Raw genomic sequence first — 24,733 nt, 5'->3', positions numbered from 1 at the left:
GAATCAATTATTTGCACTTTATTTATGGACCTCTTGTTCAATATCAATTGAACAAGCAACAACCTCTTGTTCAATCTTGAATCAATTATTTTCAATTTATTTATGGACCTCTTGTTCAATATCAATTGAACAAGCAACAACCTCTTGTTCAATCTTGAATCAATTATTTTAACTTTATGGACCTCTTGTTCAATATCAATTGAACAAGCAACAACCTCTTGTTCAATCTTGAATCAATTATTTGCACTTTATTTATGGACCTCTTGTTCAATATCAATTGAACAAGCAACAACCTCTTGTTCAATCTTGAATCAATTATTTTCACTTTATTTATGGACCTCTTGTTCAATATCAATTGAACAAGCAACAACCTCTTGTTCAATCTTGAATCAATTATTTGCACTTTATTTATGGACCTCTTGTTCAATATCAATTGAACAAGCAACAACCTCTTGTTCAATCTTGAATCAATTATTTTCACTTTATGGACCTCTTGTTCAATATCAATTGAACAAGCAACAACCTCTTGTTCAATCTTGAATCAATTATTTGCACTTTATTTATGGACCTCTTGTTCAATATCAATTGAAAAAGCAACAACCTCTTGTTCAATCTTGAATCAATTATTTTCACTTTATTTATGGACCTCTTGTTCAATATCAATTGAACAAGCAACAACCTCTTGTTCAATCTTGAATCAATTATTTGCACTTTATTTATGGACCTCTTGTTCAATATCAATTGAACAAGCAACAACCTCTTGTTCAATCTTGAATCAATTATTTGCACTTTATTTATGGACATCTCATTCAATATCAACCTTCAAAACTTCGTGTTAAACGAACACGATATAGAGACTAGTGTTAGAAAAAAAATTAAAAGCCTCTACAAATTTTGTTTGGGGGGGGGGGGGAGGGCAAAACAGTCTGTCTCGAATCCTCACAAATAAATATACTCTTATATGCTTTTTTTATTATTATTATTGATCTTGCTTCATAAGAGCGTCTGATGAAGAATGTACAGGCCTTATTAATAAAGAAGAGAAATGGATGAAAGAGCTCAAAACAAGACTTACCCAAACCAGCCAGTTCCCATCTTCCGAGCCTACCAACTAGGAATGTTTCCTGTTGTATCGCATTGAAATAAAAATAATGAAGTACGGCTTCAGATACGATGTACCAAAAAACATATCTCGAAATTTGAAGGACGTTCCCCCATCTTATATTCTGAAGCTGATTTTTCCTCTATAAATAATACATATACTAGCCCAAATAAAAAAAAAACTCAGCTAGAAACCCTTTTCCCATTCAAAACTATAGTTTTTGGACCCTTAGAAATCGCCCATACATATTACCTGGTTATACTTAAATTTGCATCATTATAGGGGCAGGATATCCTCATCCCCTAAGGTGAGTCACTTTAAAGGTCAACTGTAAGAATTAGTTTTTTTCGTTCTTTTCACCAAAAAGAATTATAAAAGAATTTAAAAAAAAAATAAAAAAACGAATAGTAGAAAAATAAAATACAGACAAAATATTAACAAATCCGATTTCTATCATTCATAAACACTCAACTCCTGCTTGAGCTTCTATATTTCTTTTTTTAACATTTAGTACCAAAAAGATAAAGAAATTAAATAAATATTATGGGAGCAGGTAAAGATTAAACATTAAAATGACAAGCTATTATATAATCGTGTATGCTCACGTCCTTTTTTAATTAATTACATAGAAATGGTCCTAGACCCTAAATCATAGCCCTAGTAGGTTCAAGAGCATCCCCAGGACATTTGCAGTCTAGTAACATCAGGTCTGTGGTTGGAGCGACTTATTGTACATACACCAAATAAAATTGAAAAATAATATAAATAATAATAATAATAATAATATATATAACGATAATAATAATAAATAATAATAATAAAATAAAAAAAATTGAATTCAGGCATGCATAATGGTATTCATTCCACCCTTAAGACATTTAAAAAAAATGCAAAATTTGGCAAATCATATAAAAATACAAGAAATTACAGAACGGATAAAATTTTCACGGTTTATGGGAAAACATAAATCACCGAAATTGCAACTTCAAAAAAAATACACAATAAAGATCAGTATAATAAAAGAAAAATATAGGCTACCTGAATGCGTTCGCTATATGAAATTTGTCTTGGAGTTGCCGTAGGTCAGCAACAAAATCGCCTGTCTACTTAGGAGAAAGTCGTTAGTTGGATCACTCGCCACACAAAAATATCGTATGTTAGACGAAATCATGAAATTTGTTTACTTCTCCCAACCCCACTCCTTCTCCCAACCCCACTCCAAAAATTATTCCATGCCGTCTGTTATGAAAGTAAAACCTGGCTGTGTGAATAGACATTATCCCTTTCCCAGAAATTAGATCAAAGACCCCCCCCCCCCCCGAAAACAGTACCCTTTAAAATACTGTTTCGTGTTTTAATCCCCTCAAAAAGAAATTCCTCTTAGCTCCCCCCTCCCCCAGGATTGGGTGGACCTATGATGGAAATTAGTAACAGAAACATGTACTTAAGTGTGCTTCCTATATCAAATTTGTTGCCGGGTGGTCGTAGGCAAGGCCGTACCGATGTTTTTTTTTCGGGGGTGGTTTTACTCAAAGATTTTTTTTTTTGGGGGGGGGGGGGGTACACAAAAAAACTCAAAAAACGCATGACATTTTTTTATATGTATTTTTGTTGCGTTTTTACGACTCTGACAAACATTTCAGGGGGGGGGGTCAAACCGCCCCCCCCACACACACACACCCTGGGTACGGCCTTGGTCGTAGGTCAGCAATATATTTACCTGCCTCCTTATTAGGAGGTCGTGGGTTTCACTCCCACTACTGGTAGGTTTTGCTTTATACCATTACGAAGAATACACTCTCAATTGTAGATACCTGAGTACCGCAGTCAGGTATCCATGCCAAATGGGCAGCACTGGGTTTCACCGTACCGTTGTGTATAGTTTTCCCAATGCGAAAATTTTCTATGGAATGAATTTTCCATAATTGTTATTGACAGAAACTCCTTAATAAAAGTTGTGACCAATTTTGTATAGTCGCTTAAGGTATATTTGTCAGATTTAAAGTGCTGGATTTTAGTAAATGTTTGTATAGCAGTCATTTTATTACTAATACTTTTCTGTGCATTAAACTTGCTATGGACTGTTTTGTTTTTGCCCCCCGTTTTGCGCTCAGCTTTTACAAAATACAATTGTTGGTGCTTCAGTGGATTACGCGTTACTCGAAAATAGTACTTCGAAAAACTTCGAAAAAAAAGAAGGAAAAACTTACTGGGAAGTTGCCAATTTGAAATGACTCATATGTGATGACTGGGCCACAAAAAAATATCGGAAGATAGAAGAAATATTTTAGAAAGTTGAAAAGAGAAATGTTGACACCATTTGACACATCTAATCCGAAGCTGAGTGCCCTCATATTGCACCAGGAATATGTTACTGAAAATCCATACCAAGCAATATCGTCGTTTACAAACTTGAAAAAAAAACACATTAAGTAATAATATTTGAAGTAAAAAGGACAGAAAAAATGAAATCTTATTATTTGAAGTAAATTTGATACTGTACTTAAGTTTCATAATTTTAAACAGCTAAAACAAAAATCGCAGTTTTCAGTTATGAATTGACCTGATTCTGATGTCCTTGGTACTTTAGAATCAAAATTTGTTTCTTAACATCTTAAATACATATGGTACCACTATATTATACTCATTTTGGCTAATCAATTTAAAAGGCAGTGTTTCCCTTATCCACTATTAAATAACAAAAACAAGTTTTTTCAACTGAAAGTAAAGATCAACATAAAACAAAACGAACAGAAATTATTACGTATATCAGGGGGTTTACTCCTCCAAAACACCTCGCTCTTTACGGTAAAGTTTTTAGTACTTTTAAAAAAGCTTCTTATTGTTCTAATTAAACGAACATAGTATTTCAGGAGTCGTTCTTAAAGAATTGGGACAGAATTCAAACTTTAGCGTAAAGAGCATGGCTCTTTAATGGCTATCTCAAAATTTTGATCGGACGATTTTGAGAATAAACGGGAGTGGGAGGGGGCCTAGTTGCCCTCCAATTTTTGCTCGCTAAAAAAGGACTAGTACTTTTTATATCCGTTCGAATGAGCCCTCTCACGATATTCTAGGGCCACTTGGTTGATAAGATCACCCCTGGGAAAACAAAAAATAAACAAGTCAACCCGCATCCGTGATCGTATTCAGGCAAAAAATACAAAATTCCACATTTTTTCAGATAGGCGCTTGAAACCTAAACAGTAGGGTTCTCTGATACGCTGAACCTGATATTGTAATTTTCATTAAGATTCTATACTTTTAGGGAGTTTTTCTCCCTTTTTTCGAAAATCAGACAAATTTTCTCAGGCTCGTAACCTTTGATGGGTAAAATTAAACTTAATGACTTAGATATTTGAAATCAAGATAAAACTCCAATTCTCTTGATATATCTATTGATATCGAAATTACGTTTTTTAGAGTTTCGGTTACTATTGAGCCGGATCGCTCCTTACTTACAGTTCGTTACCACGAACTGTTTGATTATCAAATTTCTCTCTCCTCTGATCGAAGAAGATAGAAGTGTCAAGCAAAGTTTTTTTTTCAAATTGCTCAGCAAGCTGTGATATTAATCTATTATTGTTCATAAAACAAACAAAAAATATTTTATTACTAATTTATTACTTACTAATTTTTATTACTTGGTTAAATAGTTTTTTTTTTTTTTTACCTCTGGTTTAACTGACTGCCATATAGTATTTCGTATAGATTCATCTTATTAAAATTTGCAATTAATAACCACGAGCTTGCCAACTCTCAACTGGTGTATCATCACGTAGTTTTTTTGCTGTATTTTCCTTGGTGCAGAACAATCATATGAGTGTCAACTCCAATTCAGTTGTTTGCCGACTGTATCATTAATAAAGAAAAGTTTATAGGATTACTTAGACAAACCGCACCAAGCAGTCGGCATAGGGGGGGGGGGGGGGGGGTGTCGCCCAGCATGCCAAAAAGCATTTAATTTGTATCTCTTGAAAGGGATGTTAGTTTAGGTATTGTTGTACTAAACGGACTCTTTTATATATCTCAAACTCGAGACGCGTTGAAAAACCCGTTTTTACGGGATGATACAAGACACCGTTGTAAAGAAATACAATGTATAACGGAGTTTTAATAGCGTATACGATATTTAAACTGTTGTTTTTTTTTTTTGGGGGGGGGGGGAGGTACCTAGGTTATGTCATGTATTTAATATATGCTTTGCCCCCACCCCCCCAATGTGCAAATATATAGTCCAAATTTGTTTCTGAACTATTATATATTTACCCTATTTTATTTTATTTCATTTGCATCAACAAAACTCGTACTATATAAAAGAGTCCATTTAGTGCAACAGTACCTTAGTTTATCTAATTTTAACCCTTTGTTATACAAAAAAGTGAAGAAAAATATTAGGCAATAGCTTTTTCTAAAAACAAAACCTGAACTAAAAATAATTACGCATAAATTGCCAAACAACAATAAAGACACGAACAGAAACAAAATATGCCTTATACACAATACATTATACTAGCAAAATCAGCAAAATACTAGCAAAATCAGCAAAATCAGCAAAATACTAGCAAAATCAGCAATAGAAATGTGCAGTCAAAATGAAAAGACGAAACAAAATTAAAAACTGTCAACTCACCAAAAACTGTTTTGCAGTCTCAAATCGTCCAATAAACAAGGTTGATATACACGCAAACCAAATCAAAGACTTGCACTTTGTCTTGCTAATTAAGAAGATCGTGAGGCATTTCAGAATAATGAAAAATGATGCTAATATACCAAATATCATGCACACACAGGCAAGTGTAACGAACACGCGCAAACCTGTCGCAATCTGTAAGACCATATGAAAAAAAAAATTTATAATAACTCAATAATAGCAAAACTTGACAGTCCCATTAACAAAGCCAAGCATCAATAAGCAAAATACCAAGCCTCTTACCCAATGCGAGAGCCAAGGCAAATCTGTAGAAATTATTTGTCAAAATAGTAAAAAGTCTGTAAAACAATAAAAAAAAATCATGATAATTGTCCCACTTCCGCATATAGCCCTAAAACCTCCACTACACTTCCTCCCCCCCCCCCACAAAAATATGACAAAGGAATGAAAATTGTACAAAAAATCATGCATAGTTCTTTTACCTGATAAAAATTGAAAAAAAAAAACATAATAAATAGTAAAAGTCAAAAGTCAAAATAGTAAAAAGTCTGTAAAACAATAAAAAAAATCATGATAAATGCGACCCAAAGCCCCACTTCTGCATGTAAACCTAATATCTCCACTGCACTTCCTCCTCTCCCCCTCCCCTAAAAACTGACAAATAAATGAAAATTGTAAAAAGAACAAACATGCATAGTTCTTTTACCTGATAAAAATTGTATAAAAAACATAATAAATAGTAAAAGTCAGAAGCCAAAACAGTAAAAGTCAAAAGTCAAAATAGTAGAAAGTCTGTAAAACAATAAAAAAAAATCATGATAAATGCCACCCAGAGCCCCACTTCTTCATATAAACCTAATATCTCCACTACACTTTCTCCTCTCCCCCTCCCCTAAAAACTGACAAAGGAATGAAAATTGTTAAAAAAAACATACATTTTATTTTTATCATTTACCTGATAAAAACAACAAAAAAACATAATAAATAGTAAAAGTCAAAAGTCAAAATAGTAAAAGTAAAAAGTCTGTAAAACAATAAAAAAAATCATGATAAATGCCATCCAGAGCCCCACTTCTGCATACAAACCTAATATCTCCACTACACTTCCTCCACTCCCCATCCCCTAAAAACTGACAAAGAAATGAAAATTGTAAAAAAACATGCATAGTTCTTTTACCTGATACAAAATGTAAAAAAAAAGATAATAAATAGTAAAAGTCAAAATAGTAAAAAGTCTGTAAAACAATAAAAAAAAAATCATGATAAATGCCACCCAGAGCCCCACTTCTGCATATAAACCTAACATCTCCACTACACTTTCTCCTCTCCCCTCCCCTAAAAACTGACAAAGGAATGAAAATTGTTAAAAAAAACATACATTTTATTTTTATCATTTACCTGATAAAAACTACAAAAAAACATAATAAATAGTAAAAGTCAAAAGTCAAAATAGTAAAAGTAAAAAGTCTGTAAAACAATAAAAAAAATCATGATAAATGCCACCCAGAGCCCAACTTCTGCATATAAACCTAATATCTCCACTACACTTACTCCTCTCCCCTTCCCCTAAAAACTGACAAAGAAATGAAAATTGTAAAAAAACATGCATAGTTATTTTACCTGATACAAAATGTAAAAAAAAAGATAATAAATAGTAAAACTCAAAATAGTAAAAATTCTGTAAAACAATAAAAAAAAAATCATGATAAATGCCACCCAGAGCCCCACTTCTGCATATAAACCTAACATCTCCACTACACTTTCTCCTCTCCCCCTCCCCTAAAAACTGACAAAGGAATGAAAATTGTTAAAAAAAACATACATTTTATTTTTATCATTTACCTGATAAAAACTACAAAAAAACATAATAAATAGTAAAAGTCAAAAGTCAAAATAGTAAAAGTAAAAAGTCTGTAAAACAATAAAAAAAATCATGATAAATGCCATCCAGAGCCCAACTTCTGCATACAAACCTAATATCTCCACTACACTTCCTCCTCTCCCCTTCCCCTAAAAACTGACAAATAAATGAAAAATGTAAAAAAACATGCATAGTTATTTTACCTGATACAAAATGTAAAAAAAAAGATAATAAATAGTAAAAGTCAAAATATTAAAAAGTCTGTAAAACAATAAAAAAAAAATCATTATAAATGCCACCCAGAGCCCCAATTCTTCATATAAACCTAACATCTCCACTACACTTTCTCCTCTCCCCCTCCCCTAAAAACTGACAAAGGAATGAAAAATGTAAAAAAACATGCATAGTTCTTTTACCTGATACAAAATGTAAAAAAAAAGATAATAAATAGTAAAAGTCAAAATAGTAAAAATTCTGTAAAACAATAAAAAAAAAATCATGATAAATGCCACCCAGAGCCCCAATTCTTCATATAAACCTAACATCTCCACTACACTTTCTCCTCTCCCCCTCCCCTAAAAACTGACAAAGGAATGAAAATTGTTAAAAAAAACATACATTTTATTTTTATCATTTACCTGATAAAAACTACAAAAAAACATAATAAATAGTAAAAGTCAAAAGTCAAAATAGTAAAAGTAAAAAGTCTGTAAAACAATAAAAAAAATCATGATAAATGCCACCCACAGCCCAACTTCTGCATATAAACCTAATATCTCAACTACACTTCCTCCTCTCCCCCTCCCCTAAAAACTGACAAAGGAATGAAAATTTTAAAAAAAAACATGCATAGTTCTTTTACCTTATGAAAATTGTAAAAAAAAACATAATAAACAGTAAAAGTCAAAAGTCAAAATATTAAAAATTCAGTAAAAAAATTTAAAAAAATCATGGTAAATGCGACCCAGGGCCCCACTTCTGCATGTAAACCTAATATCTCCACTACACTTCCTCCTCTCCCCCTCCCCAAAAAACTGACAAAGGAATGAAAATTGTTAAAAAAAATATACATTTTATTTTTATCATTTACCTGATAAAAACTACAAAAAAACATAATAAATAGTAAAAGTCAAAATAGTAAAAGCAAAAAGTCTGTAAAACAATAAAAAAAATCATGATAAATGCCACCCACAGCCCAACTTCTGCATATAAACCTAATATCTCAACTACACTTCCTCCTCTCCCCCTCCCCTAAAAACTGACAAAGGAATGAAAATTGTAAAAAAAAACATGCATAGTTCTTTTAACTTATGAAAATTGTAAAAAAAAACATAATAAACAGTAAAAGTCAAAAGTCAAAATAGTAAAAAGTCAGTAAAACAATTTAAAAAAATCATGGTAAATGCGACCCAGGGCCCCACTTCTGCATGTAAACCTAATATCTCCACTACACTTCCTCCTCTCCCCCTCCCCAAAAAACTGACAAAGGAATGAAAATTGTTAAAAAAAATATACATTTTATTTTTATCATTTACCTGATAAAAACTACAAAAAAACATAATAAATAGTAAAAGTCAAAATAGTAAAAGCAAAAAGTCTGTAAAACAATAAAAAAAATCATGATAAATGCCACCCACAGCCCCACTTCTGCATATAAACCTAATATCTCAACTACACTTCCTCCTCTCCCCCTCCCCTAAAAACTGACAAAGGAATGAAAATTGTAAAAAAAATCATACATAGTTCTTTTACCTGATAAAAATTGTAAAAAAAAAACATATTAAATAGTAAAAGTCAAAAGTCAAAATAGTAAAAAGTCTGTAAAACAATAAAAAAAAATCATGATAAATGCCATCCATAGCCCCACTTCTGCATACAAACCTAATATCTCCACTACACTTCCTCCTCTCCCCCTCCCCTAAAAAATGACAAAGAAATGAAAATTGTAAAAAAAAAAAAACATGCATAGTTCTTTTACCTTATAAAAATTGTAAAAAAAAAAACAATAATTAGTAAAAGTCAAAATATTAAAAATTCTGTAAAACAATAAAAAAAAATCATGATAAATGCCATCCAGAGCCCCAATTCTTCATATAAACCTAATATCTCAACTACACTTCCTCCTCTCCCCCTCCCCAAAAAAATGACAAAGGAATGAAAATTGTAAAAAAAAAAACAATAATTAGTAAAAGTCAAAATAGTAAAAAGTCTGTAAAACAATAAAAAAAAATCATGATAAATGCCATCCATAGCCCCACTTCTGCATACAAACCTAATATCTCAACTACACTTCCTCCTCTCCCCCTCCCCTAAAAAATGACAAAGAAATGAAAATTGTAAAAAAAAAAAAACATGCATATTTATTTTACCTGATAAAAATTGTAAAAAAAAAAACAATAATTAGTAAAAGTCAAAATAGTAAAAAGTCTGTAAAAACATAAAAAAAAATCATGATAAATGCCACACAGAGCCCCAATTCTTCATATAAACCTAATATCTCCACTACACTTCCTCCTCTCCCCCTCACCAAAAAACTGACAAAGGAATGAAAATTGTTTAAAAAAATATACATTTTATTTTTATCATTTACCTGATAAAAACTACAAAAAAACATAATAAATAGTAAAAGTCAAAATAGTAAAAGCAAAAAGTCTGTAAAACAATAAAAAAAATCATGATAAATGCCACCCACAGCCCCACTTCTGCATATAAACCTAATATCTCAACTACACTTCCTCCTCTCCCCCTCCCCTAAAAACTGACAAAGAAATGAAAATTGTAAAAAAAACATGCATAGTTCTTTTACCTTATGAAAATTGTAAAAAAAACATAATAAACAGTAAAAGTCAAAAGTCAAAATAGTAAAAAGTCAGTAAAACAATTTAAAAAAAATCATGATAAATGCCACCCACAGCCCCACTTCTGCATATAAACCTAATATCTCAACTGCACTTCCTCCTCTCTCCCTCCCCTAAAATCTGACAAAGGAACGAAAATTAAAAAAAAAAACATGCATAGTTCTTTCACCTGATATTAAATTGTAAAAAAAGCATAATAAATAGTAAAAGTCAAAAGTCAAAATAGTAAATGTAAAAAGTCAAAATAGTAAAAAGTCTGTAAAAAAAAAAAAATCATGATAAATGCCACCCAGAGCCCCACTTCTGCATATAAACCTAATATCTCCACTACACTTCCCCCCCCCCCCCCCCCACACACACAAAAAATGACAAAGGGATGAAAATTGTAAAAAAACATGCATAGTTCTTTTACCTGATAAAAATTGTAAAAAAAGAAAATAGTAAAAGTAAAAAGTCAAAATAGTAAAAAGTCTCTAAAACAATAAAAAAAATTATGATAAATGCCACCCAGTCCCACTTCCGCATATAAACCTAATACCTCCACTACCCCTCCTCCCCCTTCCCCCACGAAAAAAATATGACAAAGGAATGAAAATTTTAAAAAAAAAAAATGCATAGTCATTTACCAATAATGCTTCATGACTATTGTGTATTTAATAATGAGATTATACATCTTCAGAGATATTAGATTTTATGTTTTGTTTCCATCTTTTATTTTTTTTTTTTTTTTTCTTTGTTACCTCTTATAAAACGTTAAAAAAAGATTAAAATACGCTAATAATATAAAACAGGAATTATTTTCTCAGCTTCTATCACAAAAGTATTGACGCTAATGTCAAAAATATTTCCTGATCGGGACAAGCCATTTTTTAGATCATTGGCATCCTATCGACATTTTGAAACAAGTGTATTGAAGATTGGGAATCCGCCATACACAAGATGTTTTAGTCTCCATGCAATATTTTATAAACACACCTTAAGACAAGGCGGGTGGCACACAACTCAGCAGATATCCGAGAAGGATATCTGCTCCGAGAAGGATATCTGCTCCGAGAAGGATATCTGCTCCGAGTGCAGGATCCGAGAAGGATAGGAGCTCATTCCTTTAAGGATTTTGAAAATATTGATTTTAGTTTGTTTTCGTTTTTTGTTGTTGTTTTTTTGCAGTTTGGCACACACATGCCGTTTTATTTAAACGAAAAGAGCAAGCCATGTTTTAAAAGGACGCTTGAAGAAGTGATATTAATCTTAATTGATTATTCTTAATGGATGATTAATAAGCCCTTAAGAATTGATTTACTCTTTTTAACATACAACGTTTTGTTCGCCTGTAGAAGGCGGCAAAATAATGACTCAATATATACAATAGTTTTGAAAAAATAATCGAAAATATGTTGTGGTTTAAATAGTCGAGTTAGTGGTTTTCTTTATTGCCAAATTTAGTTTTAAGAATTGATCTAATCCAAATGTGGTTGTCTCAAAAATGCATAAATTAGCAGTTAATCGAATTTCACAGCACCTACGTAGTTTTCTGCGCTAATATATAGGCTAAATTTGCCAGGTTAACTATATTTCACATTTAACTACGCCAATCATAAATCATCACAAACAAACTATTCAAGAAGTAAAATCATGAAATGGAGATTTAAACGTAAATTCTTAACATGTGGTCGAGTGAAAGGTTCTACGACAGTGTGAAAGCACCATTAGGCTTATTCCTATCAAAAGTTACTTAAATTTTGTATATTTTCTTATCAATAAAGGGAGAAGAAATAAAGCGAAGGAAATTTATGTCTTGGCAAAATATTATAGATTAGTGATGGGTGTTGGATGACAAAGTATGTCTATCGAGTGCAAAAGGTGCCAGGCGAGTAACTAAAATTTGTTATTTAAATTTTATGGCATAACACGTATAGTTATACTTGAGACGTTTACTGGCAAAAGTAAAAGACATTAAAATGAGAAAAGGAACTAGCAAGGCCAGAAACGCATAAAGGTCATGTTAAATTCGTACTTAACAACTTATCTCTCCCTTCTCAAAGGCTTGTATGTCTAATATGTAATTTTTCAAAATCAGTTACAATTTATTTTTTCAAGAAATAATTGTTAGAATACAAGAAGACCCCCAGAAAGCATAGCTTGTTAATTACTATATAAAATATGCAAGATTAATGCATACAAAAAGAGACAGCACATGTGCGATAGTGCCCGATGTCAGACTAGCATTAGGTCTTTCTCCACGCCCGGATAATTCGAACTTCAATCCTCAAAGATCTGGTTCAGTTGCAGAAGCTCAGATTTATGCTTCTGAAAAGATCCAATGCCCAATTTTAAGCTGAATGTTGCCACTTGTAAAATCCACTTGTAACTGAATGTTGCCACTTGTAAAGGCCACCCTGAAAATCGCAATATCGAGCCCAACACCAATGTTGAGCTTAAATAACACCTTCATTGAACTCAACACGAATATTAAGTCAGTATAACTCTAATATTGAGTCCAGTACCAAATTGCAATATTAAACACAATACATACAATTTGGGCCCAATAACCTATCCAGATCAACCAAGTAATTTAGAATTCAATATATTCCATCATGACCTCTAGTATAAATTCATGCCTGATTTGGTTAAAATTAAATGCCAAAAGGGAGTCTTCGAATCCCTGTTGCAACGTTGTTGCTGAAGAAGTTTTCAATTTGCTTTCAAAACTCATTAAGTATTTGCCAAAGTACAAGTCTTAGCAATGTCTGAAATGTTGTCTGACAGATGTCTTTGCTGCCCCGCAAAATGTCTAGCAACTGCCACTTAAGGACAAAGATTGATGCCTTGACTGGTTCAATGCATCTTTATAATAATCAATTCTTCCTTGTGGCATCAATTAACATGTTTTTTTCTACTTCAGCTGCTTCTGTGTAGCTTCATTTAAAAATAACATGTTATTAAAAAAACACTTAGACAGCAGTGGCATAGGCAGAAAACAAAAGAAAACTATTGAATCACCAAGCAATCTAGAGAAGAAGATATTACCACCTAAATTTAGAAAATAGTGTCGTTTAATAGCATTTTTGTCAGTTAGTTGCCATAAGAACTTCCTCAATCAATGATACGATTTGGGAGGTTTCTTAGGACTGTATTCAGGATCTAAAGTGAGGTTTAATGCTTTAGAAGACGAAAAGTAGTTAGAACATGTTTGAGGAAGTTGTAAGCAAGCTAGAACTACTTTCCATATGACAGACAATTCTTCCTCAAGTCTGTCTTTGGAAGTAGTTGTCTTTTCTGGACATCCACCACATGGCTAATATGGGAGTAAAGTTCATTTGTAATGCAAATGGATGTTATATTTAGATTGAGGATGCAATTCTAGGTATATATTTGCACATTAGGGGGGTGGGGGTATATATTCTGTAAATATTTAGGTTCTAAGAAATTCATGAATTTCTTAGAAAAACTTAAAAAACAAGGAAAGAAGGGAATATGAAGAATCTCCCCCTGCAAAATGTGTTAACTAGGATTATTCTCCATATTATTGAGAAAGAATTGTCTTCCTAATATGTTTCCTTTTTTCCAGCTCGACTCCTAAGCTTAAAATACTGGTTGGTTATTTGACTAATTCAAGGATTTGGATGTTTATAAACTGTCAGATGAGCCATCTGATGGTATCCCGTCTTTTCTAGCTCCACTAACTTTATGTAGCTTCCCTCTAAAATAACGTATTAGAAAAAAAGCATGCTGAAAAAAAGTGTTTTGGCAGCAGTGGCATACCCAGAAAAATTAATCCATGCAAATCTCCCAGCCATTTAGAGAAGTAATTTGATTAAACTAAATGACAAAAGAGAGCCCTCAAGTAATTTGGTTAAACTAAATGCCAAAAGGGAGCCCTCAAGTAATTTGGTCAAACTAAATGCCAAAAGGGAGCCCTCAAGTAATTTGGTTAAACTAAATGCCAAAAGGGAGCCCTCAAGTAATTTGCTTAAACTAAATGCCAAAAGGGAGCCCTCAAGTAATTTGCTTAAACTAAATGCCAAAAGGAAGCCCTTAAGTAATTTGCTTAAACTAAATGCCAAAAGGAAGCCCTTAAGTAGTTTGCTTAAACTAAATGCCAAAAGGGAGCCCTGAAGTAATTTGGTTAAACTAAACGCCAAAAGGGAGCCCTCAAGTAATTTGCTTAAACTAAATACCAAAAAGGAGCCCTCAAGTAATTTGGTTCAACTAATGCCAAAAGGGAGCGCTCAAGTAATTTGGTTAAACTAAATGCCAAAAGGGAGCCCTCAAATTCCATCAGACAGAGGTATTAGTGAAGTTCTCAATTCACTTTCCAAATTTAGTAAGCTTTTGCCAAAGTGCAAGTATATGTTTTGCAGCTCCTAGTGCGGAGAAAGAACGATGCTTTGACTAGCTAAGCGTGCTAGCTAAAGCACGAGTTCCCTATAATAGTCAGCTTTAACTCAAGGGTCCATATTCTGATTTTATTTAATTTTTTTTTTTTAGGTCCACTGCCTCTATGTAGCTTCATTTTAAAAAACTGCATTAGCAAAAAAAAAGCATAATGAAAAAAAAAGCATAGCCAAAAAAAAGTAATCCATGCCTTGGAGCAATTTAGAGAAGTATAAACAACTTCCACAATATAAATTGATGCTTGATTTAATAACAACTAAATGCCGAAAGGGAGCCCTCAAATTCCATAGGGCAGGGGGATTAGTGAGAAAGTTCTCAATTCACTTTCCAAACTTAACAAGCTATTACCAAAGTAATAGCTTGGTCCTGATACAGACAAAGAACAATGGCTTGACTCGCTAGGCCTGCTAGCCAAAACAAGAGTTCCCTATAATAGTCAATTTTTTTTTCTCATGGGTCCATTTTTTTTCTAGGTCCACTGCTTCTATGCAGCTTCACCTTAAAATAACATGTTAGTAAAAAAAAAAAAATATATTAAAAAAAACATTTAGACAGCATTGTCAAAGCCATAAAAAAAACGTCTGTACTCCAGAAAGACAGGTGCAGCCGATTTGGTCAGAAAAGCAAAACACACAAGCTGGCTCATTTACTTCCATTACTTGGCATACTCCTAATTTGATAAACCTATCCGGCTCTATAAAAATTTTCGGCTCTAAAACCATGCAGGCATCTGCATCACATAATTGTGTGTTAATGAGACAATTTACAAGGAGGGACAGTCTTAAAATATTATACAAGATCATTTTTGGTTTAGCATTAAAATGGATCAAGTTAAGAAATTAACTTAAAACATAAAGACTTCCCAGTTATATTTCTAAAATTGAATTTCTTACTTTCATTTACAATTGTGCAGAATCAATAATGAAATTTTTAACCAGCTATAATAAGCATAAGAAATGCGACAGACATAGTGAGGCACAGATGGCAAAAGCTGGCTCTCGTCAAACCGACTGTTAGCCCCAGAAAACCAACAATAACTAAAACATTGCTCTTGTCCACCCCACCTAGAATATGGTATGCTTACTGCATTTCCTCTCAAAAAGGAAATGCTTTGTCCAAAGAAGAGCCACTAGAATGCCAAATGATGCAAGAAACCTGCTATATGAACCTCACTTAAAAAGTCTTCAAATGTAAACACTCAAGTACTTCTACTCTTCTCTCCAATGATCTTACTCTTCCAAACCTTTCTGCTATGACTGAAGGTCAATTAAAAAAGCATTAACAGCCAACCAGCTTCACAGGAGTTTATCAAAAGTTTTGGCTTGGAATCCATATTTGCAGGACGCTGTCTGGGCTCCGTGCAAAAGCTCTTGTCGACATTAAACAAAAGCTTCGGATAGGCCTAACAATGCTGTTTTTTCTCTGGGTTGTTTCCAACTGTCAATCCAATTGTTTTGCCGTTAATGGTTGTGCATTATATTTGTGTATATTGAGGTTTCTTTTTTGTTTATTTTTCCTAGTACTTCGCTTGTGTTTTGTAGCAGTAAATAAATTATTATTTTTATATTATTAGTATTCACTCAGTATCAGCAAGAGACAGCCTATCTTAAGGAACTTAATCTACGAAAAACATCAAGAAGTTCAAGATCAGAGTTCAAGAGAGACCAGTCACTTAGCTGAGAGATCTAAGGTATTTTATGATAACTTTCAGGTAAAACCTGAGAATAATAAGCCAAAACGAAGCCAACTGGATTTGATTCACCATTACTACAAATAGAAATGGGATATCTATAGATCCCTTCAGCAAATGCAGAAATATCTCAGTGAAAGCTTGAATTAGAGCTTGAAAGTGTATGTAGACATATTGAGTCAGCCAATTTACAGCATAGCTACTTCAAAAATTAAAGTCTTCATCCACTTTAACACTACAGGCCACTATTCATATAAAGTAAAATATAAATTACCTTCTCTTGACTTTTATGATTCATTGTAAATGATGTAAGCAAGTGAAAGGTGAATGGAAAGGTGAGCCTTAGGATTGTTTTGCTCCAGTACTCCCATTCAAAGTCAGAAACATCTTTTTCTTCTCTGAGTAGTCTTCCTTCCTCAAAATCTTCATTGTTCAACAAGGGTCTTAACTCTAAATTGAAAACTGAAGTTAAAAATGCATCCCAAAATACTGGGTAAAGGAGATAATCAAAATAGTTAATTTAATTACCGTTAGTGTAGCAAAAATATTTGGCAAGATATTTGGTTAAATTAAATCAACTGAAAAACCTTAAATTTCATAAACCATAATCAATCAACATTAAATTTTCTCATAGCTTACAATCATAAAAACAAACAAAGAGGAAGAAAAGAAAAAGAATGAATTCTAAATAAACAAAGACGTAAAATATAAACACATAAACAAACAATGATTTCCGAATAAATCAAGAGGAAGAAAATAAATTTGAATAAACAAAATCCTAAATAAACTTAATACCAATCCATTTCAGATCAATATTTTTAAATTCAAACAGATCCCAGGTGTTTCAGTCCCTTAACCACAATTCTGGCCCACATCTACTCAAAAGGCCCTGTAGGGTATTTTCTCAGTACCCTCGCTTTTCCTCGTTATGAAAACTATTATAGGCAGTAATTTCTAAGAGAAATTGAAATTAGTCGATGATTTGAATATCCTTTAAACTTGCTGCAGAAATGAAAAGTCAATCCTTAGCAATGAATGGTAGTCCTACAAAATCAAAGCATTTTAACAATGAGTTTGTTAAACATGAATTTTGCAAAATCAATTTGTGTAACAAATCGTGTTGCAAATGTGCTGCAACTAATTAATTGTGTTGCAAATTTGTGTAACAATGAGTTTTGCAAAATCAATACTGATAACTAACAAGCAGAATACAAGAAGACCCTCAAAAAGCATAGCTTGAGAAATGTTAAAAAAAAAACGTAAAAGGTTAATACATGCAAAAAGAGATAGCGCATATATGATTTTGACCGTTGTCAGGTTAGTATGGGATCTTTTTGCATTGTCAAACTATCGAAAGTTCAATCCTCAAAGATCTGTGGAAATATGTGGTTCAAAGGAAAATTGTAACCAAGACAAAAAAAACTTTGGCAGTGAAACTGTAGTTAAAGATTGGGGCCATCAAGGACGCCATTTCAAAAACCTCAGGGAGGGGGGGGGGGCAAAGATCAATTTTGTGCCCCCGTCCAGACTCAAAGTGTAATTACTCTGTTTGATAGACTACTCTTCAAATTAGTCTTCGAATAAACATTAAAGCATCGTACTTATTTAGATTTTGCTTTTTACAACCTGGTTAGGGACCGAAAAATCGTTACAAGATAGAAAATTTACCACACAAAATAAAAACTGAAAGTTACGTGCAGTTATCTAAGCAATGGATATCTCCTTGGCTTCATTTTTGTGAAGTCGTTCACAAGCTTTACAAAATTGAGCTCATTCACTGCAACCTTTTCAGAGAACATAAGGAGCAAACGCGAAATTCACTCGTTGTCCATTTGTGTCTGAAGATAAACCTTCACGAGTGTCAACATAGAAAAAAATCGTTCATTTGAGCATGTTGTGAGAGGGAGTTTGAGGACTACCCTCGCGACCTCAAGAACCTCAGAATAAGCTTCTTTCCATCCTCCTAGGCTTTCAAAAAGATCTAAAGCCGGTTTCTGTGGAAGCTGCGACACATATGCACGAGCTATCAAAGCTTGACTCTTCAGCTCTATAACATCGATGCCAGCCTTATCGAAGTATGTCGCGATCTCGATCAGTAAATCTGTGTTCATGAAGTCTTCGGATTTGGGGTTGAAGTATCGTCTGGCTTCTAGTACTGGCAGCTGGACAGAAAAACACCCTTCAAACTCATTTACCACTCTGTCCAAAACCTCGTAGAACTCTCGTTGCATTTTCTCTTCTGTTCTTGCGCCCTCAGATTCAGAGTTGTGCTTTCCAAGTGTTGATATTGTTAAATAGTCCCTGAGTCTTCTGTCTCTGAAATCGTTTTGATTTTGCTGGTATGGTTGAAGCAAGAGCGTTTGTTCCCGACAGATCAGCTCCAACAATAATAGCTATCTCCTTAGACTTGCCGTATAGGACTCGAAAATACTCGACGTCATACACTGTCTTCAGTTGGTTTTTTGTTTTGGTGACTAAACTGCAGGCTTCCGAAATGATCAGATCTGGGGCCTCCAGTTGTTCAGAAATAGGGCTGATCACTGCAAGAACTTTGTGAATAATATGCAAACTGAATATGAAGGAAAACGACTCGTATTGATTCTTAAGGCATGTAGCTTCTGCTGCTTCCTCCCTGTCAGAAGATTCTTGAACAAGTGACAGAATTGGGAATATGCAGTCATATCTTACCAGAATTTTAGCCACTGACCAATACCAGTAAGACTAACTTGTCACAACTGTCCCTTCAAGCGTTAGCACGGACACGTTGGTAGTTTTCTTGGCCCTCGACAAACAACTGGTATTGAGCATTGCTGTTTGAGAAAACACCATAAACTGTTTGAAAAACTGAAAATACTGAAGAAATTCTTTGTATTTTCTGCATACAATCGCCAATAACAAGGTTAAATCTATGGGAATGACAGTGAATGTACGCCACTTGCAGTGCCTTTTCCCGGAGACGGGCCTGTACTCCTGAAAAACATCTGCTAATTACACTCGCCCCGTCATAACACTGCCCAACACATTTTGACCAGTCAAGGTCGATACCCTTTATTTCGTTGTAAATAAAGTCGGCCAAACTCTCAGCGTCAACCTTGCGCATGTGGTAGCAACCTATGGCTCTTTCTTTGATTTTCATATCATGTATATAGCACACTAAGATCGCAAGTTGTTCCTTTTTTGAGAGGTCTTTTGTTTCGTCAGCAAGAACAGTAAAATATTTTGCTTCTTTGACTTCTTTTGCGATAGAACTTTTAATTTTGTTTCCTATGACCTTAATGTATTCATTTTGGTACTCGTGTGACAAGTAATGGCCATAGGCCTTGCGAGACTTGCCCATCAGGTCCAGGTTGATTTCCGTTTAAAAGACCTAACCTCTCAACGAAATTCCCTCAATTGGCACTAGACTCTCCTTCATCATGGCCACGAAACACAAGACCTTGCCATCCAAGTAAGGCTGTAGTTTTTAGCAGAGCCTTTACATGCCGTCTGTTCTCTAATATTTGCTTTTCCTGTTCTTTGGAGAGGCATGAGGCAACAGATTCGGCCGTCTCGGTCTGAATAGCTTTAAATTTGGTCCAGGAAACGGTAAATGCTTTGTGCTGGTCACTGCTTTTGTGCTGCCTTACCAGCTCTGAAATGTCTTTTCACTTTCTCAATCCTACGTCAATGAATGCTTTTGCGCCATGTCTTTCACCTGATCTTAGCAATGATCCACTAAAGTGTCAGTAACAGAAGCAGAATACCAAGTCCTGTTATTTTGAATATTTGAGCCATGGATATGGCCATGGAAATGACTTTACAGGCTGACCGAGTACATAAATTGTTGGAGACAGTATAATGTGACAGGCTGAATCTGACGAAACGATGCCAAAGGAGATATTCTTCAAATGGGTGACTTTGCTGCAAATCTTTGAGTGTCTTCAATTTACTGTTTTATAATGACCTAATTTTCGGCTTGTCGGGAATAAATCAAAAGCAACAAAAAATTTGGAAAAGGAAGAATAAACTGAGAGCTTCAGAGTTGAAAATTGGGCCACTCAAAATTCAGGGGGGCATGACCACCCCCCCCCGAATGGCGCCACCTGTGGCCATAGAAGTTCATGTTTAAGTCATGAAATTCAAATAGCTCCTCCATTTAAAATTGTCAATTTTAAATTTTTTTTTAACTGAGCATTTCTACTGTTACGAAATAATGAAGCTAAATTGATTGTCAGCAGCATGTTTATATTTATGACATAAGGAGGGATATAACAGAATCAAAGGAAGTCGAAGAAAACCTTCCTATAAAAGAAATTGGATATGCTACAGTGGAGCTGAAAAAACTGTACTGTTTTACTCTGAAACAAGCTTAAAAAGAAGGCGATATTTATATATATATGGAAAATCACTCAAAAACCTGAGTTAAAGCCACAATTCAAAAGCACTTCAAGTAAGAAATTGTTTTTTTTTTCCAATCCTCTCTGAAAATTACTAATATCTCTCATCAGACTCATTTGTAGAAACTTCACCCTAAACGATCCTCAGCTTTATGCAACTCTTCAAGTCTCTTGTTCAGCCTATCATTGAATACAGTCACACGACAACAAAACCTCACCTTCAAAAAGACATTGATGCACTTGAGAAGATTCAGTGAAGAGCAACAAAATCTGTACCAAAACTAAGAAGCCTCTCCTATTGTGAACGATTGGAAAAGCTGCCACTTCCTTCCATGTCCTCTGAGGTGATCTTATTGAAACTATCAAGCTATTATCACAAGTACTTCAATAGAATTGGACCAGAGAAAATACTCTTCTTCAACACAAACAATCTGCAGGGACACAACTTTAAGCTAAAGCAAAGCAAAGCAAAACTTTGAATAAGGATGTTGGAAAGTGGGACTTCTCAAACCGAGCAATCAAGGAATGGAACAACCTCCCCCAAGAAGTGGTTATGGTTGACTCTACCAACTCTTTCAAGAATAGTATTGACAAGTTTTTTAGTGAAAGTAAACTTGCATAGACGCTAAAGCCTTTTTATTGCTGTATATTATTATTAGTTATTATGGGGCTCCACAAACATAGTCCTATTTCCAATGGCCTCTTTGCAATGTAATAAATATTTCCCTACAACTCAACGTTATGGTAGACAAAAAATTGTTTGTGAGTACATACTAGAAGATGATTCTATAGCTGTTAATGATAGTCTAGCTTGAGCAAGAATCTAATCAGCATTTCCAAATTGGAAAGGTAGCTACTTTGACAGCTAGCTTTTTGTAAACTCACCAACTTGGGAGGTGAGTCCATCCCACGGCAATCTACAACCCATGACAAATTGTATTGCTCAAATGAAGAACAAGTAATTTTAGTAAGAAGATGTCTAATCCTCGTCCTGACCATCTGGAAGTATATTCTGATGCACTGGTGGATCCAGGGCAGTGGGGGGACCCTGCCCCCCCCACAGATTTTTCTGGTGTCATCTTATCCTGTTTTTTTTTTCTTTTTTTATAAATACATTTTTCAATTTGGTCAATTATTGGCACCATTATCACACTGCCCCCCCCCCCTAAGATTTTGCTCATCAACGCCCTTGTCACATTGGGTCTCCCCCAAAATTTTGCTGTAGATCCGCCACTGTCCTGACAGCTTAAATAAAGAACAGGGTACAGGTACTGCCTCTGACATTCCCACCTTAAATTTTAATGTTATTCATCTCTGACTAAATCTTATTCTATACTTTAGAAGAGATTTAAGCAACTGAGATAGCTTTAGTGTTGCCAAGCAAGTGTTGTTGAATTTTAACCTGATGTCAAGAAATACACTGGTCTTGAATGTCACTAACTTACCTTTGATTTTGGACTCCAATGACTGCAGTCTAACTTTCAATGTCCCATTCTTTTTCCCAACTAAGACAAGTTGGTAACTAATCACCCCACTAGACAAACTTGGAAAAATACTGGTTAACCTTTACTTAAAGAGAATTTCATTTCCGCAATTGAAAGACATTGTAATTCCTTTGTGTTGTATTTAATTCACAATTTAAACCATTGGTCTCATTGTTCGAAATGTGAAGGGAGATATATTTTGTGATGAAGAGTTAGTGATAGTACTAAAAGCTTTAAAAAATAATTAAAGCTTATTAATTAATAAACTGTTTAAAGCTTCATATTATTATATTTTATAATTTATAACCAACACTGACTCTAGACATTTCCAATATACCAACTCTAACTCTGACTCCATTCAGAATAAAATTACTAAACTCCAACTTCACAGCCCTGGATTGAACTGAGGCTTTATTTCAAATGCACCTTTTACTATTGTAAGCATTAAGTCTACAAGTTTTTCAATTGAAAGAAGCAGGTAATATAATTATGCAAAATATAGCTGTTAATTAGTAAAATATCAAACTTACTTCTACTTATAGTCAACAGTGAAATGCATGAATATAGGATGGAACCAATCCAAACTCCAAAGTAAATAGCTTTTTCCACAAAAACACAATTTTCTCTGACCAGGGCCATCAAAACTACTGTTCCTGAAAGTAAAAACATTACAGGTTTTTTTTTTTTATTTACTGCAACAGAATTGTGAAAAGTGGTAGACACTTGTTGGTGATTCTAAAACTAGACTACTTAGTTCAAATTCTGAATTTTAGAATGAAAGGGAAAAAATCATGAATAGTAGAACTATGAACAAAATTTTAAAAGGGGAAAAACTATTGAAAGCTATAAACAGGTTATAAAAATCCCTTGCAAAATAGATCTTCTGCTTAAATGAAGAACAACAAAATTATTTTCAGCTTCACAATTTTGCACAATCCTAATTTATAAGGTCTTAAAGATAGCCTATGCAAATACATTTCCTAAATTTTGAGAAAAAAATATTGATATGGCTTAGAATTTAACTCAAATAACAGGAATTGCATTTTTTAGAACTAAAGCCAGAGAAAAAGAAACTAATAACTGAAAATTAAGGTAAAATGTTTTGTCAAAATTTCAATAGGTAGGCCTAATAGGCTAGACCTGTCATGTAGGCAAATTTCAGCACCCTCTAGAGATAGAAGGAGTGGAGGTAGGTATTTCAAAATACCTTTGCAGGACATACTTTAGCCTGTAGACCCATCCCTGAATTTTTTTTTTATAACCTAGGCTAACCGTTTTCCAAGATAGCCAAAAGTAGCTAAAGTAGAATTTTACCATGAAGCTTAACACTATATCTAGATCCATTAGATAGAAGAATCAATTGCAACAGGAGTGATTATGGTAGGCCTAAATATTTACCAAATCATATTATTGAGTTAGGAATAGGCCTACACCATTTGATGCCTTTTTTTATGCTGATTACAAATGTAATAATCATTTCTATTAAAATGAATTTCAGCCCCCCCCCCTAACCTAACCTAACCCCCACCCTCATATGTGCAAATATATAGCCTAGGCTATTCTGAATTGACATATAGGCTATAGGCTAGGGGGGGGGGGGGGGCTCAAATTCATTTCCAATAGAAATGATTGTTATATTCATAATCAGCATAAAAAGGCATCGAAGGGTACATTCACTTTAGTTGTAACTCAATAATATGATTTGGTAAATATTTACCGTGATTTTTATAGACCTATTAGACTAGCTTAGCCTAGCCTATAGTCTAGCACTGGATGGGAAATTGAATATTAACCTAGGCTATGTCTTTTGTCTCTAGGGTATTTGATCCCAACACTATTAGGCCAAATTTTATCTATCATTCGAAGTGATGATCCAGTCATTAAAAGATTTTAAGAAGAACAAACACTAATCATCAATTAACTCACATTTCAGACATTTTGAATCGCAATTCGCCTCTTTTCTTCATAAGGATATAAAAGGAAATTCTTACAGATGGCGCTAAACAATATATACAGAGGACTCTTGGTGGCGGCTCAGTTTTAAGACGGTCCTATAGTTCATTGGCAAATAATAAGAGATCGGAATTTGGCCCATAGTCTATTGCAAGAAACCCTATAGCTATCCGCCCTTACATGACAAATAGAATGAAAAAGCACAATATAACAACATTGAGTTATAAGAATAAAATCTATAAACAAACAAGTCAGATTACTAGTTCTAAGGATCACCTATCGCCTATTTCAGGCTCTACGAAAAGTGTGGTTGAATCCTGCTTTATACGGCTATAAAAGGAGAAAGACTGCGGATGAAGG

At 33.8% G+C, this 24,733-nt stretch overlaps 1 protein-coding gene across 3 annotated transcripts in view; it reads right to left on the bottom strand.

Moving 5' to 3' along the window:
- rasp (protein-cysteine N-palmitoyltransferase Rasp) overlaps positions 1–24,369 on the bottom strand; it is a 50,427-nt gene extending 26,058 nt beyond the window's left edge. Inside the window, exons 1-6 of one of the 3 annotated variants that reach the window (XM_089093166.1) lie at positions 24,347–24,369; positions 22,951–23,073; positions 16,835–17,010; positions 5,736–5,930; positions 3,313–3,513; positions 1,076–1,244 (exon numbers count right to left, since the gene is read on the bottom strand). In XM_089093166.1, coding sequence (XP_088949292.1) covers positions 1,076–1,244; positions 3,313–3,513; positions 5,736–5,930; positions 16,835–17,010; positions 22,951–23,059 — 850 coding nt within the window. In that variant the 5' untranslated portion in view covers positions 23,060–23,073; positions 24,347–24,369. The other 2 variants (XM_089093165.1, XM_089093167.1) reach the window with 2 other exon arrangements.
- Positions 24,370–24,733: the final 364 nt, after the last annotated feature.

Source organism: Artemia sp. Qi Xiang Cuo, chromosome 8 (assembly GCF_049724085.1).
Source record: "Artemia sp. Qi Xiang Cuo chromosome 8, ASM4972408v1, whole genome shotgun sequence".
Classification (NCBI taxonomy): domain Eukaryota; kingdom Metazoa; phylum Arthropoda; class Branchiopoda; order Anostraca; family Artemiidae; genus Artemia; species Artemia sp. Qi Xiang Cuo.
Note: the sequence above shows the minus strand (reverse complement) of the source record. Positions and strands in the feature narration are given on the sequence as shown.